Source organism: Myxocyprinus asiaticus, chromosome 23 (genome assembly GCF_019703515.2).
Source record: "Myxocyprinus asiaticus isolate MX2 ecotype Aquarium Trade chromosome 23, UBuf_Myxa_2, whole genome shotgun sequence".
Classification (NCBI taxonomy): Eukaryota; Metazoa; Chordata; class Actinopteri; order Cypriniformes; family Catostomidae; genus Myxocyprinus; species Myxocyprinus asiaticus.
Genome location: NC_059366.1, coordinates 23010255 through 23028135, shown reverse-complemented (window position 1 = coordinate 23028135; position 17881 = coordinate 23010255). Strand labels below are relative to the sequence as shown.

Genomic DNA, 17881 nt, shown 5'->3' with positions numbered 1-17881 from the left:
ACACAAGCATTCAAATGCATCTCTAAGAGACTGTACATTTCTGCAGTTATGTGTGAATTGTAATATTAGACACATCCACATACATCCATGTATATACTGTATACACACACACACACACACACACACTTATTTATACATTAGCTTCGATTCAATATAAGTAAATGGTTTTTAATTGCTTATTACAACACATATGACATAAAATATGAGATAAAACATTTGGATTCAAACTGTGATACTAACCTAAGTGAGTCAAGTGTATGGGTGTGTTTGTGTATAGTGTGTATTTTGTATTCACGAGTGTGTTTATGTGATCACAGTCTGGACCGGTTTTATCTCGTTCTTGCAGCGGAGGGCATTACACCTTAAACACACTGCAACAACACACTGTGCCAGAGCAATATCTCAGCTCAACCAGCTCTCATGGAGACAGCCATGCAGTGTCATAATGTTACCTGGACACACATCTCTGTGTGCATACATGTGGCTCATACTACCTCAAAAAAGGACAGCATGTCAAACCATACCTTTTACATAATCATGACATTCAGATATATATATATATATATATATATATATATATTATCTGTAAATCACTCTAAAATCTTCCTCCACTAATATTTTGACCACATGGGCAATGTTTCAAGCTACTGTAAAATAGACAAAACATTAATTACTTTAATTCAATATCACTGCGCCAAGTCACTACATTGCTTAAATACGGGTAACAGCTTATAATAAGGCAAGTGAACTTTATAACTGGGTGGAAGAATTGTTTTCTGTGATTGTTGTTATTAAAGGAATATTCTGGGTTCAATAAAATTTAAGCTCAATCAACAGCATTTGTGGCATAATGTTGATTACCACAAAAATTCATTTAGACTCTTCCCTTCAAATTGAGGTTTTGGTGAGACACTTACAATGGATGTGAATGGGGCAAATTTTTAGAGGGTTTAAAGGCAGAAACATGAAGCTTATAATTTTATAAAAGCACTGACCTTAATTCTTCTGTATAACTTGTGTATACTTTTAAGCTGTAAAGGTTGTTTTAGAGTTTACAGCATTACATCATAATGGCAATGAAGTTGTAAAACTGGATATAACTTTACATGGTAAAGGTGAGTAAGTGATTTTATCACACTAAAATCATGATAGCAAGCATATTGTTTAGGTCTTGTGCCCATACTTCTGAAACACTGGGTATTTTAACGTTTACGGATTGGCCCCATTCACTTTCATTGCAAGTACCACACTGTAAACCAGATTTTATTTTATTTTTTAAGAAAAGGAGGCACAAGTCAAAAATAATTTTTGTGGCAATCAACATTATGCCATAAATGCTATCATGTGTGAAACAAGAATTTTCCTTTAATATATTTTATTATTTATTGAACATTACTGAACTTTTATCATATTGCTCTTATTATATTTTTTCATTTTCCACTTCACGTCATAACCAACACCACCCTTTAAACATGTAAGCTCACTGTAACACGTCTCTTGTGGCTTATTCTTGAATTATACATGTTACATTTTATTGTATTCTTTTCTTATTTTGGTGCAGAGGCTGAATCTATGAGAACAGTTTTTGCACTGGGACACTGACAAGGACAAGGACAAGGACACATGGAGTCAATGGCCTTGAGCAAACAAAAGCGATTCTCCACTACAATGTCAGCTATTATCATAAAAAGCCTCCTTAATCACCGTGACACATGCTGGAATATTCATGAATCTCTTTTATCGCTGTTGTTCTCACAAGTGTTTGTACGTGGCACCATGCATCCAGCCTGCCAGTGCAGAAGACTGAGAAAATGATTGAGAGTGCATCTGCAACTGCGCAGCTCTAAAAGCAGACGTTGACCAAGTTTGACTGCAGACGTTCTGGGTGAGCGGCTCTGCTCTGAGGCTCAGCTTTGTGTCTGACAGCTCATCACCCGTGATGAAGAGCAGTGGCCCTGGTGTTCAGGAGACCTAGAGTAATATTTAAGCTGGCAGTTGCCATGTGCTCTTGGCCACTGAGGGAATCTCTTCTGTTCTGATGGGTTTCACTGTGTTTGATGTGGCAGAGAACGCATTTGCTCAGCTGGAGAAGAGTGTAGGACATGTTTTCCGTTTTGCGCACAGTGTGGCCCTTTTTGCTCTCAGCTTTCAAAGTGACCTCATTCTTTGACGTACATGCTTTTATCACTCACACTGTGTGTGTGTGTGTGTGTGCGTGCGTGCGTGCATGCGCACAGCAGAGGTGTTGTGCTCACCACAGGGAGGTGGTGGAGATGTAGTGGACCATTTGAATGAAGGGCAAGGGGTCCGAAGAGGCTCCACAGTTGCTGCACACACACTAATTGAGAAAGAGATATTATTAAACAATATGTTATTGGCAAATATTGTCTGATATTAAAAGCTAGCTCTATTAAAACTTTAAACGACTACATGAAATCAAAATTAATACTATTTATAATTTTTTATATTTATCACACATTATACATTTGCACATATACAGTAAAATTATTTTTTCACATATCCCAGCTAAGCTGGGGTCAGAGTGCAGGGTCAGCCATGATACAGTGCCCCTGGAGCAGATAAGGTCAAGGGCCTTGCTCAAGGGCCCAACAGTGGCATCTTAACTGCTGAGCCACCACTGCCCCTACGGGCAGGGTTACAGGGTTCCCACACATTTGACCAATGATTTTCTATAAATTCTTTATGTCCTTCATGATTTCTGTATAAGGATTTTAAAAATCATCTTATAGAATATTTCTATTCTAGCCAATGACATATTTTAAAGCTGAGCATAACTAAAAACAATTATATTTACTATATACATTTTCATGAAAGTCTTTTCCATAACTTTAAGATTTTATTAACAACTATTAAAATTTTCCAGGCCCGTAAATCACAATTGAAAAATTCCCTGATATTTCCAGGTTTTCAATTACTTTCTTAAAAAAAATTCCCCAGTCTTATGTTTCATCATTGTATGCTATTTTATATATATATATACTTAGTTTTCATAATTTTTCATGAAAATTATATGATAAAAATTAAGAAAATTACTTTCCACACCTCTGCTAACTTAAGTGAGTGGGCAAGGAAAAATAACAATAACCAATAATATCAAACACTTTCACAATCCAATCAAATTCTGATAATTATAAAATCCTGCCCTATATTATTTACAACTGAATTTTCTGTTTCACTTGGAAATATTTCCCATTATGGGACTTAAATGAGTTACGAATATATTTCATGTTGTCTTCAAAAGAAAAGATTGCTCAAGCAGATAACAGCACTTGTGAAGTGCTTGCGAAGAGGCTTCACCTGCTCAAAGAGTGTCATGGCAAACTTCTGGTGAGGAATACAGTGTTTGGCTGTGCATATGTCCTCCTTGCTCTCATCAGAGATGTGAAAGTGGATTCTCATGAGGATATTCTCCTACGAGAGATAGGAAAAACCAACCACAGTTAATGTTATTAACACTCTGTGTGCTGTAATCTCTGTGAACGCAAAGTAAAATCCCACTGAGGAAAAGCATGTGAGAGGAACAGAATGTGCCTGTCCTGTATGTCTCATGTTAATTGATTCTTGCTGTCCTGTGGGTGTGTACTGAGTCTATGAAAAACAGCATGCTCAGCTCTTTTGGCTGAGGGTTATGGCAGCTCTGCAAGAAGTTTAGTTGGGGGCGGCTCATGTTCCGCACGGAGATGTTGAAAGTTCGCTAAGCATCTGACCTTCACCAGTGTCTCTAGCCTTGCATAATGGCCAGACAACAATGGTGGTTAAGGGAGGAAGAAAAACATTTGCAGTTTGTGGTTGCAGTTCTCACTGGTCAGCATATTGTACAATGTTGCTATCCCAGTAGCAGAAAGAAGCAGAGACAGAGTGCCATTATTTATCTAAGATCTTATTATGCTAATACCTTTAAAATGAGTCATCAGGAGGTGATTAATCCTCTTTAAACTGGACAAGTGTCTCTGTGATCGCAGGAGAGGTGGGGCATTACAGTGTCAAACAGGGTGGTTTACTTTCAATGGAACGCATCACAGCTATCAGTACTATCAAATATCCTTGCCAAGAGAGAAAGAGACCAAAACTGACAAGGAAGGAGACAGTGAAGGGAGAGGAAATGACAGATATAGATGACTAGAGAGCCAAAAAGAAATCAAACCCTTTCCTTCCTTCTGCTTGCCCTGATGGACTGAGGGCACTAACAAATGTCTGGCAGCATAAGTTAACAATGTAGACTGCGTGACTTTCCTCCAGAAAATCTACATTTTCGGTAGAGTAGAGGATAATTTGACATGTGTAGGCATACTCAAGAGGATGGACAGAATGAAGAAACAGAGGGGAGTGGGAGAGAAAAGCCGTAATACTCTGGAGAGGGAGGGCGGCAGAGTGATGGAGAAGAGTAAGAGCCCTTACGAAGCACTCGGCCGCATCATCCATAATGCCTAGCTGGAATCGCTGCTCGTTCTGGAAGGTTTTGGCCAGAGCGCAACGGAGTGCGTCAGAGGGCAGCACCTTCTCACTGCTGAATTGGAACTGCACAAAGATGCTCTGAAAAACACAAACACACGGAAGTTGATGAATAATGTGTGCATTGTCATTAGGGGAGCAATGATTCACTCGTTTTGTCGATGCATCGTTTACTAATCCAGCCGATTTATATGCATCGATCTTGAAAAATATTTTTTATCGAGGATCATTAGTGTTTGTCAATAATCGATATAAAATGCTAAAAATCTAATACATTTCAATTCAACAAAACAGTGTATTATATTTTTAAAAATATAAATATTAGTTATATGTGCAATTTAATAGAGACATGTACGCCGTCGTTCTCTAGCGCGCCTCAGAGCACGCGTCCTCGTACAGGTAGCTCTCCCCTTACAGACACTCGCTGCACTCTTCTGCTGCCCTTCCTCTCGTCTCGAGTGAAATGCACTCAAAGCAGTGTACAGAAATAAATGCTTTCACTGCAGGGAAAATTTTCGATAAGATAAATAGTGCCATTTTACTGGTATTATTGTTTAGTTGGGGACTTGGCGTGCAGAAAACAAGTTGAAGTCATCTAATTGATATTACTATTCTCTTTTCCTTATTTGCATGAGGAAACTGAATATAGTCATATGAAGTTACTTTAATGCTGTAGCCTAATATTTGGATTGTTTTACTGATTTAGCATTCCCATGATCGTTGGAAAACCTGGAAATATCAGGTAACTTTAAAATTGTGCTTTTAAAAGGCTGTAAAAGTCATGCAAATTAATACAATCTTTAAAAAGATTAGTGAAATATAGAATATGGAATACATATTGCACAAGAATTGTGTCTTTCTTTTTCTTGCCTAAGACACATTAGGGGGAGTATTTAAAGAATCCTATAATTACATTTTAAAAAAAATACAAAAAGACTGTTAACCATTTCATTTTCACTCATTTCAAATGGTCCTGCAGTGTGACAATTAGGCCTACATTTTAAAGAGTACAAATATTCCCTGTAGTCATTCAATTATTACGAGGTCAAAAAAGCATGTATAACAATTATAAAATAATTAGTAAAATGCCTTTTAAAATAGTATAGCATGTTGCACTACCATACAACACAAAACATCAAATAAAATATTTAATGTTAACTAGTATACACACACACAATAACAACACTTTAATCAAAATAGTTAAGCGATAATCAAAAAGAACATCAACACCTCAACAAATTCTTACAAATAATTTTTTTTTTTTAAACAGGCTTACCCTCCACTGTAGCCAACTTCACAGATTTGAAATGTTATGAAGGTGTTTAAATGAAGACAGACTTTTCATTTTTGTCTAAACAAGACATTTTTTTTCACTTAAGTCACATTTAGACCCAGCACATGCTTTTCTGCAAGACTACAAAGATTATCTTTGCTTAGAAGGTTGAAAACTCCAGAAAAACAAAAGGAAACAAAGACTGCAATTATGTCACTAACCAAGAACCATCTGAAAGAAAATACAGACAGGGCCAGACTCGTATGAGAGAGCAGACAGTAATACTGCCCTAGTGAAATGCATGAGAGCAGACAGGCAGCCCCCTACTGCGCTGGCATAGCGCTCAGGAGAGAGCTTACTAATTTCCAGCTGAGTTATTGAACTTTTGATGGAAAGCGCCAATGGCACTCCTGAACATTAGATGGAATCTAATATAAAATGAGAGGGAACACAAACAGAGGGAGGGAGAGACAGAAAAGAAGCAGGATGGGAAAAAGAATGGTATGACAAAGGCTGCTTTCACAGATGGGTACCTGGACAAGACTACCATGCACCTCTATTAAACACAACCTGACATATTTCTTTTGCCATAACCGCTTGACCATATCTTTTGTTGCTTTTTGATAGTACATTAAAATGTAATACACAATTGATCATCGATTTGTTGTCTGGAAGAAGACAAAAGGACAATAAAATCCACTATGCAACATTTCCCCCCATGGGTTTGATAACAATTCAGAATCTTACAACACATAAAGCTGGCAGAGACATATTACACATGATCTGAAATCAAAAGGGAGATAACTGAATCACAGCAGCTGTAATGGAGAGGAGATTGTTCTGCATTATGAATAAGGTCTTTACCTTCAGAGCACAAAAGATGCACGAGTCCTCCATGCACTTGTGTGTAGTGAGCTGCCGGAAACTTCGGCGGAAGATATCAAGATGCCAGAGAACCTGTTGAAAAAAAAGTGCAACATTAGACTAAAACAACATGTTTAGAGTGTTGTCTCATCTTTGCAGCTGCCTGCACACAGACATGATGTCTCGCACTCTGAAAGGTTGAAAAAAAAAGGTTGAATCAAACATCAGACAGGCTTTAACACACCTAAAACGGCCGAGTATCTCTAGTCATCAAAAATGCATCAGGCTCAAAAAGCATTTGCTACTCTGTACTGCCTGCAGTTGACTTTCCACCCCCTCTTAAGTATCTGTCTCTCAGGAGGGCAAGACAATCTAAGAAGTAGAGCTGGTTGGAAGATGGAGAGCTTGTATCCAAGACGGCCAAATTGTTCCTGATGAGTCCATGCAAGTTTTTCCTGATGCTGACAGATTCCTTTCTCAGTGATAAACACTCAAGAGCTACTCTTAAGTCTAGCTTTCTCAACACCTCGTAATCCGAACTTGACCCATCAGACGAGAGAAGCAATTATGTTGTTTCACCAATCAGATGACAAAGGTCTGATAAGCTGGTATGCTTCAGCCAAGAGTGTAAAGAAACAGGCAGCAAAAAAGTCTGAGTGTGGGTAAGTAAATGAGAGATGTACAGAAGTGATGAGCATGTTTTCCATCTTGAGTTTTTCATTCTGAGGAACACATGCATCTCCAGGTGAAGGATGATGCGGAATGTCAGCGGAACAAACAAAGACCTGCTAGCTTCCTGCTGGGCAGCTCGCATGCATGCACACACACACACACACAATCCTACACACCTCCCATCTGGTCGTGCCCGAGAGGCTTTGGAGGCCGGCCTGACCCCACCTGTCTGCCATGAGCTAGGACTTTGTATGCCATGGCCCTGCTGCTCATCCTGAACAGCTACAAGCTTGCTTGCTGAATTGAGAGAGCTGTCAGTCCCACTAAACACAACTCAACTACCAAACTGAATCTGCTGTCTGACTCTGCCTTCATAGATGAAGTCTTAATCGGTCTAATAGTTATAAACCCTGTCAATGAACTTCAATTTCCAAAGCTAGCTATGCTACACTGCAAAAATTTAAAAATACCCTAGGCACTGTTTGACACTACATAACCCTCACGATATCCTCCAGGCACCTTTGAAAGGACCTTTTAATATCCAATGTTTTCAAGGAACTTTAATATATATTTCAAGTGCCTCAAAGCTGATGGGGTTACTGAAGGAAACATTTATAGCCTTAGAGTTATATATGAGTTCTTTGGAGTTCTTGAAGGAAGGAAATAAGAACAAGTTTCTCTGAGAACTGAAAGGGTTTACAGAATATCCAGAGGGTTCCCCCAATGTGGCATCAGAGGAACCCCAAATGGTGCCTTGAGTATCTTGTAATTTGTAAGAAAACAGTTTATTCCAGTTTTTTTTGCAGAAAGCGGCGTTCTGAAACATCATGTAAACGAGAACGCAATTTTCATAGCATTTACACTATAAACTATACCCATTTATACACACCAATGTAAAATGTCGACTGTTCCTCATGTTCGCATATATCCGCTAGTACATTGGGGGAATCTCAGAGTTTTATATAAGAGAGAAACCCCACTATTGCAGCGCAATTCCGCTGCAGGTCACGATGAAGGAAACAAACACAGCAACAACTCTGGAACTGGAATATCTGGAAATAATGCGAAGCAACAGAGAATAAAGCAGCCACGTCTTCCTCGGATGCCATGTTTGTTATTTACACAAGTGTTGCGGGGAAATTACATAGCTGTGAAGCAAGTTGTTTACTGACCAAGCCGCATGTATGTGGGAGTAAAGAGTACGCAACTTATACAGAGAAAGTAAACATGAACGCCACTTTTCCCAATATGCCGCTTTCTTGCAATAAGTCACTTTCTGGTGTCCATGTAAATGTAGTCAGTGAAGGTCTGTAAACAATAATGTTTAAAACACTTCAATTTCCATCCTAAGTCTTGTGCAGACTGCAGGGCTCTCCATTAAATTAACATTTGCCCTATTTTGAAACCCTTTTAAAATCTATAGCCATTTTAGAGACACAAATCAGAAAACATCTGTTTGACTGCAGATGGGGCAATGCCTGTGTATCTGCAGCACAATAAAACTTAATAGTACTCAACAGCATTGATCTTTCAGGCCATCATTGGCTATATTCAGACTGCAGACAAATCTGATTTTTCTCAAATCAGATCTTTTCAGGCAGACTGTCAGCACTATTAATTGCATGTGATCAAATCAGATATGCGCGTTCAGACATAACCAACCTATCTGCATGGGTTGCTTTGGTAATGATGTAGGCGTACCCACGTGACGATGCTTTCAAAACAGATGTGGGAAAAATGGAGGTGCATCATCTCGCTCTCCAAATAAGCGCCCTGTCCAGTCGCAGTGCAGAACTCCTCCGTCACACAAGAAAAACTCAGCGACTGGTAAATATTGTGATGTTCCATGCTGCAGTCACCGATTTTTTACGTCATCGTTGTGTGTCGCGTTAAGAGTGACGCAAAAGACCATTTGAAATCCGATTTGAGCAGCCAGAGCGTCCGGACTGAGACGCATCTGAAAAAATGAGATTTAAATCGCATTTGATACTACCTTCCAATGTGGTTTGAATCAGATTTGGAAAAATCTGATTTCATGTGGTTTTTTGCTGTCCAGACTATCAAAACACATCTGGATACAATCTGGATATGCAAAAAAAATCTGATTTTTAGTGGCAGTCTAAACATAGCCATTCTGACCCTATATAACCTCCTGCTGATGGCCTTTGCATGGCAAGCACGACTTTAAGAGAAGTGAATAAACAAGCAATGCAATACTGGCTTGGTTAAACACAAGACAAAAGCCTCTATGTAAATGTTTCCTCAAGCATGAATATGTAATTTGCCTAAGAGAGGACTTAAACAGCACTATCCCCGTATCCATCAAAGTCGTTAAAGACACTCTATTTGTTTGCAATGCAAACCACATGGTCTTAGGAAACAGCTGTTTAGGAAAACTGACCGACAAAGTTTTATTACAAGCCTTGGCAAGGTCAGACATAGTCCTTCATTTACCAACATCTATAATCAAAAGGCAATGTTGGGTTGGATAAATCCAGAAAAACATTTTGAAAAGATACAAAATGATGATTAAAAAAAAAAAAAAAAAAAAAACATTCCAACTGTATCACTGTGAAGGCTTTGGCAATCACTTCAGGTAAGTGTAAGAGAAGGGAGTAAAAGGGATGATCTGTGACCAATAACCTTAGAAAAGTCAATGGCATTCATAAAGGCATTCCAACAATAAACACTGTACCCTAAACACAGTTCTTCTTACTGGTTTTTGGTTGTATATACTGCAGCTCAGCAGACACACAGGAATATTCTGAGCCAATGGCCATGGACTACCTCACATGTCTGTGTCTCAACGTTCAAGTCTCCATCTATTGATTTGACATCAGTGATTTGACACTTAATAATAAGTTCTGTGAGTTCCTGTCATGCCACTGAGTTTGCCTCTGGGAATGTCTACAAACTAAATTCAGCTTTTATTTTTTTTATATATTTGGAGCTGTCCACTATAATTCTATACTTGAGTGAGAAGCCTACAGGACCTTGAAAGAGGTACAGGTGTCTACTTGGCAACCTCAGCCACATCTGCTCATTGAAGCAATGTTCAAACTTACCGTCATCATGGAGTGGATTTCAAACTGCTGATCTGTATGGGGACAGTCAAATAGCAGTCACTGAAGCCACTTTGATTTTTTTAAACAAAAGAATAACTAGGCTATAAGTGAAAACAATAAATCCCATTGGTTTCAGGAGGCAATTCGACAGGGTCTTTATAAAATGAAATTAAGCTGAAACTGATAAACTGTGTAGTCGGTCATTGTGAAATGGCTCTGGAGCTTGCAGTAAATTGCTGCTTGAAAGATTAGTTCAATAAGAGTGAGCAAAGCTGCACGAGCCCCTAAACTGGACATATCAGAGATAGCCCAGTGCAAAAAGGAACACCATGGCCCATTGCTAACCATATTACACGCTTCAGATCCAGGGGACGGAAAGCAGACAGGAGGCAGGGATAATGAAAGAGAGAGACAGACTGAGACAGAATGAAAATTACTATGACAGAATGGAAAAAGGAATAAAAGAGAAGGGGAGAATTCCTTCAGCTCACCAAACACTCAAACAATGTGTGCTATCATGTGAGGCCTTCCCGTCATAAAAAACAATTATTTCACAACATATGCACACAGTAATTAGCAGGAATTAGAAACTGGCCTAACGATGTATGCCAAAGCTGCAAAAAATCGGAATAAAACCCATCAAGGGCACTTTACTAAAAACTAGGGTAACGGTTCGAATTTCTCACGGTTCGGTTTGTATCATGGTTTTAGGGTCATGGTTTCGGTACGGTTCGGTATTTGCTTTGTTCAGAAAAAAAAATATCACTGCCAAATCCAAAGAATAATCTATTTGGTAAACACTTCAACAGATTTGCCCTTAAATAACAATCACTGTTTTACAACAGTAGTTTCACTGTTAACATAGTTTAACCATGGCATTTGTAGTAAAATCATAGTAACCACAAAATAAACATGGTTACTGTCACGGTTACAATATATAGTAAAATCATGGTTACTATACAGAAACTAAAGTATTACTATTATAAAACCATAGTTAATTGTATCATGATGTGACAGCAGTCATGGTTACTACAATATTACTATAGTAAAACCATGGTTCATTTTCGTCAGGGTCCTTAACTTAAAAAAAACATTCTCTAATTACTAAATCAACATTTTAGCTTAATACCTGCACTAATACACTACATGCATCAGCATAAAGTGCACTTCAAATTCATCTCAACATATATTCAATATTTGAAAGCTGTATATCACTATAAAAGGAATAACCTTGCTATTAAAATGCATACGAGAAGGGATGTTGTGATAATGCTGCTTGAGTATTTTAATCATACGTGGAAATGCCACATGAACACCCCAAGTGCTTTAGTTATTGTTTCATGTCTGTCCGAATTGGCACTGAGTGCCTGCTTAAAAATGGAAGGGAGTGTGTGCAGTTTCGGCTCACCTGCGGCTCTTTCCCTGGGTGATGTCGGCATAAATGATTAATAATGTATCAATGTATTACTATAACGACATCTTAATGTCATTAATCAATGTGCATTACTGACGCTCGTGATAGATTACCGCCGCGCGAGGAAACAAGAAGAACTTGCGTGCATGTTTTAAATAAACCCTCACACACAATATTGACATATATATCCAGTATATATGGCACTCGTGCTGAGCGATGGCTGCAAACAGTTTTGTAAACATTTTTTGACCATCGCTGTTGTAACTGACTGCAAAAATAAATGTTTCCAGAAAGGAGAAACGCAGGAGGCTTCTTTACCAGTGGCTTGTTTTCTCCGCTTGCCATTTTCAACCACACACAATGCTTGTAGAACAGTGATGTCATCAAGTTGACCCACATGAAACACCCGCAGAGAGTATCCACCTACAGATCCATTCAGGTGCACGCTGTTTGACGCTTCGTTTTGTTCACCAATCCTTGTGCTCCATTAGCATCATTAAACTTGAGGTGAACCGACCGCGGTGACAATGCGTACCGAACCGTGGGTGGCGAACCGTACGGTTCGTTTTTTTTTTTTACAGAGAATGTTACACTCCTACTAAAATCAAAGTTAGTGGAGAGAAGGTTAAGCATTTAAAAATAGCCTAAAACCAAACATTCCTGTAGCTACTGCTGCACTCAACAGGAAGTTGCCGATTACATATCCTGAACATTACTGTTATCTTCTGTCTCAGAAATAGCAGGAGATCATATGATATTAGCTTTGAAAACACAGGCCGCCTACAGTAACTCTCTCCCTCTCCTTCATTCCCACTCATTTATGTTGCATCCTTGGTTCTTCAGTCAGGTTTTTATTGATTGCTTTATGGATTTTATTAAATAGCTGTTAAGAACTGAATCGATTTTGAAGGGGTTTTCTGGAAAACCTTGAACAAAAACAGCTTATTCCATTATAGAGTGTGTAATGCAAAAATAAAAGGGGCTCATTTGAAGTAAGAGCTCACTTCAGGTAAAAAGAACAAATAAACAGCTGAACAGAGAATAATACTCCAGTTAGCTCACTCACCTTGCATGTTATAGTGTTTTTGCTAAGCCATCGCAGCCAGTAAACAACAAACGTCCCATTAGGGAACTACCTGCAACTAACCTGGCAATACATTTGGTACACAAAAACCCTGCATTAAAGTTTAGTCATTTTGCTAACTACCAATAGACTCTCTCTCTAAAACCCGCCATCCAAAAAAATATGTCAGCAAACCCTAACATTCAAAATCACATACAGTCAGAGCCCTTTTGGCTCCCCCAAAACTTTTTCACCCCCATTTACACCTGGTTTTAGGATGCATTTCAGGTGATCTGATCAAAAGCAGTCAGCGCTAAATGCAGGTGTAATGGTGTCTCGGATCACAAAACACACATACGAAGGTAATCAAAAATGCATGTGACCACATCACATTTGAGGTGTAAATGCTAATCCGTCCGGAATGTGACCCGACAGCAGTGAATCACCACCCCTCACCTATCAATCAACCGCTGTGCTTAAACAAGAGTTTAAACTTTAACAGTTAAGTGTGGCTTTAAAAGGAAATAATCATCCGAACTGAAAATTTGAAAAAGCGGATATACTATACACACACAAGCGCGAGAACTTCATGGGTCTTCTTCAGTGTGTCTGATATCAACAAGCAAGGACACAGATTACGATCACACACATCCGAATTCATGCTTTGTCTTTTATGACTTTTTTGCGCTTTAATGTCATGCAGTAACACCGGCATAGAGATGGATATATGTTGTCATGAAATGGAGACCCGCCCCTCGAAATCCAAAAACAAGAGGTCACAGGAGACGCATTTAAGCGACCAGGTGTAAACAGAGATGTGTCTCACCTGACCACATGTGATCGGCTCGCCTAGGATGGTGACGGGATAAACGGGGTCTTTGGTTGATTAGAGTCTAGGGTTGTCACAGAGGCAAACATGATTCCTCAAGACATTTCAGTAATATTTGTCAGGTAGTAGGGAATTTATGCATGCTATCCGCTTACAGCAGTTTTAGGGAAAAAACCTCTCACAGGTTTCTAACTTGCCACTTCAGCAATAAATTATACTGCCTCAGCAAATATACAATGTTATAAATAGACATGTGACGATTTTCAATACTAAGGTATACCGTGATAAATAACATGCACAATATTGTTATCATGAGCACTTCAAAATACTGTGAAAATTTCTAGATAACCTATTTACCAAATTGTTTCGATTTTTCTGAATGCACTGTTGCATTTCTATCAATAAATCAACATTTCCTACACTCTAACTCTCTAAATTACTAGGAAACTCTAGAATTTAAGTTTATTTTTTTAAATAAACCCTCAGAATGTTACCATTGTTGTAACTTGTTCATTTGCAATGAAAATAAACCGTAAGAAATTAGATAAATGAAAAACAGAATCATTGGACTCAGACTTTTGAAAGCCACCATGTCTCTTTGAAAGCTGCAGAGTTACTTTCTTTGTGATCTTTTAACTTGAAGTACAAAACAAATAACTAAATCTTGTTATTAAGAACAACAACAAAGTTTATTTATCTTTCAACCAGTTTTGTAATTCAATACAATGATATACTGTATACCATGATAAATACTTCAGCAATTATCATGATATGAAAATGTGATACCGTCACATCCCTAGTTATAAATCAGTTTATGTGTTACAAGTTGTGATATCCTGCATGGAAAATATCTTGTCATGTTTAAAGGATAAATAACTAGATAAAGAAAACAAAATCTATCGCTGTCACAGAATTTTCTTTTTTTGTTTGTTTTGTTTTTTTTCACCAGTCTGTGATAAACACAGTTTGACAGGTTTTAGAGTGTCGATAAAGGTCATTTATACAAACCATTCTGAACTTACCATTTCTTCTCCTTGGAGCTGAATAAAGGCATGACTTCACAGCTGTAGAAAGCCATGAGCACATAAAGATGTTGCTTTTTTGGCTGATTCACAGAACTTGGTATATAGAATATTAGAAGGGGGTCGCGCACCGAACGTGGTGCTTTCTAAAATTCGAAACAATTGTTTTCAATGAAGGTACGCACACCACCGCCGAGAGATATATATATATATATATATACACACACACACACACACACACACATATATATCTTTCATACAGCCTACACAATGTATTTTCAGTAACAAGTATGTCTTTGTGCGGTTTGACAGCTTGAGTAAAACCCATTCAATGCTAACAATTCCATAATTAACGTCTCCATTTCTAATCGTTCAGTCTGCCTTAATACGTGCCCTAGACGCTACAGAATATTTTCTACAGTCCAATGCTGATGATATCGACCTATTAATAATGTATTTTCCAATGTAAAAAACAAAATGCATTTGGTAATAGCGGACCTTAAATACATCAGTACCAAATACATCACCTAACTAACTTATGTAATGACAACATTTTTATAGGCTTTGCAATGTTCTTAAAAGCCTGAATGACTCACAAACAAAAAGACAATATCTCAGAAAAGTATTGAGGAAAGCTTGTTAAAGCACCACAATTTGATTTGCCAAAAAAAAAAAAAAAAAAAAACCTGTTTTTGCCCCCGGTTTCTGTGTTCATTGTCTTTCCATATTTTGTTATGCTTCACGGCAACAGACAGTCCAGTCGTGGTGCTCCCTCAAATAGCCAGCCCCCCCAAACAGTCATAACTGACACTAATTTGTAGCTTTAGACATATTATCAGCCAGCTAAGCCCCTTTATTTCCATACAGCTGATTATACAGTAATCCAAAAATAGAGGGTAAGTAATGGCAGTTTGCTGTGCAGGGTAATTACCGGCCAGGACAGTGTGCGTATGACTTTGCGTCTGTTTGTGGGGTCTAGTGCAGACAGTGCTTGAATCATCGCTAAATCTAATGCAGGCTCCGCCGAGCAGCATAATGGTTAAAAGGCGCAGCAGTCTCTGTCCAGTGGTGCTCATGCGTGAGGAGAGATACGTGTGAAGAGTCAATGCACCGTTCCTACTGCTGCCATTTGCATCTAGTCACTCGACATGTTGCTTAAAATGGCTAATCATGAGGGGAACGCAAGTACTGCCCACAAGAGCGAGCATCTGTTGAGGTCATTCAATGCACAAATCATTAATTAATAAGATTTGTCTGTTGAGTTTGCAAAATATTTAACTTTGCAGACTTAAAGCAAAGCCTACCAGCAAAGTAGAGCTGAACATCTTTTATGGGGTGCTCTGACAGTGTTGTAAAACACTGTAAATATAAAAAATATTTTGAATACTAAATAATTTACATATAGATGGAAGTACAATAACGCCTGCATTTACTGGTCAAAATACTGGACAAGAGTGGCTAACCTTACCACTGGATAAATATAGTGAGAAAAACTGTATTTTTAAAAGAATTATACATTCTTTAGCATTTTCATTGTCATTTATATTTATATAGAAGTGTATCATCCTTTTGCTCATACACAAACACCTGCAAACTTCACATCTTCTGTCAGACTGTCCTAACTTTATGGATACCACACATACACTGTGCTGCATAGAGCTGTATGATGCGAGGGATACATACCTAATAGCACCATATATATTCTTCTTTCATCCAAACATGAGTAGTCATTTCTGTCATTTGAGCAACACAAATTTTTTGAGCAATTTAACAAAAATGACAAGACACTGATTAAAGTATAAGAGATATGTAAGAAAATACTCTGTGTGCATGCCTGTGTGTGGCTCATGTGTAGTATGGCAAGTGTGTGAATGAACATGTTTCCTTGTTTAAGTACAGGCATCAACATATGTCCTCTTACCTGGAGAGCACTGTTCAGGAAACAGCTGTTCTGTCCTGGCTCGTTGATGAGTCCTTTGCTGGGGGCAATTGATGTCATGGTCCGTGGAGTGAATATGCCCTGCATCCCACTGCTGCCAGATGCAAAGTAGTTTCTCTTCCATGACATGGTGGAGGAAATCTGTATAGTTTTAACTTGTCCCTCCTTGTAACAAGGACCTCAAATTCATCTTCCCAAAAAATGCATTAAAGTGGTATATCCAAGAGATTTTCTTAAAATTAAAAACTTATTGAAATTAAAAAATATACTAATTGTTCCTTCTGTGGAAACTGTGTACATCCAAGGGTGTTGGCACTTGTTAACTGCTACTTCTCTCTGGGACTTCGTTGTGGAATTTCACACTTGCTCTACACACAGAGACTTCTGGGTTGTGGGAGGTGTGGTGATCTTCACTGCAGCTTTTTGTGCTACACCTCTAAACAGAAGCAACAGTGTGCAGACTGACAGCATGTGTCTTGTCCTCTTGTTGCTTGTAAACAAGTCTGCAGGGGGTGAATCTTCACAACACTGTAAATCTAGGGGAAAAACAGAAATAAAAATGTTACTGTCTTTACACACTCAATCCTTTTTAAAAGGACATTGACACATGCGTCAATTTGCAGCGACAAAGTGACCAGAAGTCATTCATTTTCAATGAGAGTTGGTGATTTTCAGCGACAAAAGTAACAGCAAACACTGGGGCTGCACAATTAATCGATAAATAAATAATCGAGATTACAATTACAGCTGCCAAAATTAACTAATCATGAAAAGTGTCCAACACAGCATTCCATGTATCTACTTCTTTTCTTCTATACTTTTGCGAATTTTTCTATTAAAAACATGTTTTTTGCAGCGTTTGAGCATTGTAACTAATCACAGACATGCCTGCTGCTCACTTTTGGTGTATAATTTGCTTAAATTATGAATAACACTTTTGTGTATCATGCTGCAATGAGGGCCAAAGTCAAGTTGTAATGTTAAATTGATTTTCTGATGTATAAAACAGCAATAATGTAATTCAGGAAAAGTTCTTAGCTTATTCTGGATGTGTTACCTACATATGGAATATGGCATGCAGTTGTCCCACATATATTAAGTGTAAATTCTATAAGTCAACATTAATCACAATTACAATAAAAGCAAATAATGGGCAATTATGCCTTTTGCCATAATCGTGCAGCCGTAGCAACCATTACTGATGTCAAGTGACTCAACAAAAATGATAATAGTTAATCTTGTGCATGCTGCATGGTGCAGATGCAAT

At 38.2% G+C, this 17881-nt stretch overlaps 1 protein-coding gene across 8 annotated transcripts in view; it reads right to left on the bottom strand.

The window, feature by feature from the left end:
• The window catches only part of LOC127414046 (inactive ubiquitin carboxyl-terminal hydrolase 54-like), a 64535-nt gene that overhangs the window by 22070 nt on the left and 24584 nt on the right, over positions 1–17881 (bottom strand). For all 8 annotated transcript variants that reach the window (XM_051651719.1, XM_051651713.1, XM_051651716.1 and 5 more), the window contains 5 exons: positions 16597–17150; positions 6611–6703; positions 4420–4554; positions 3319–3432; positions 2256–2338 (listed from right to left, as the gene is read on the bottom strand). In XM_051651719.1, coding sequence (XP_051507679.1) covers positions 2256–2338; positions 3319–3432; positions 4420–4554; positions 6611–6703; positions 16597–16743 — 572 coding nt within the window. In that variant the 5' untranslated portion in view covers positions 16744–17150. The remainder of the gene's footprint in view (positions 1–2255; positions 2339–3318; positions 3433–4419; positions 4555–6610; positions 6704–16596; positions 17151–17881) is intronic.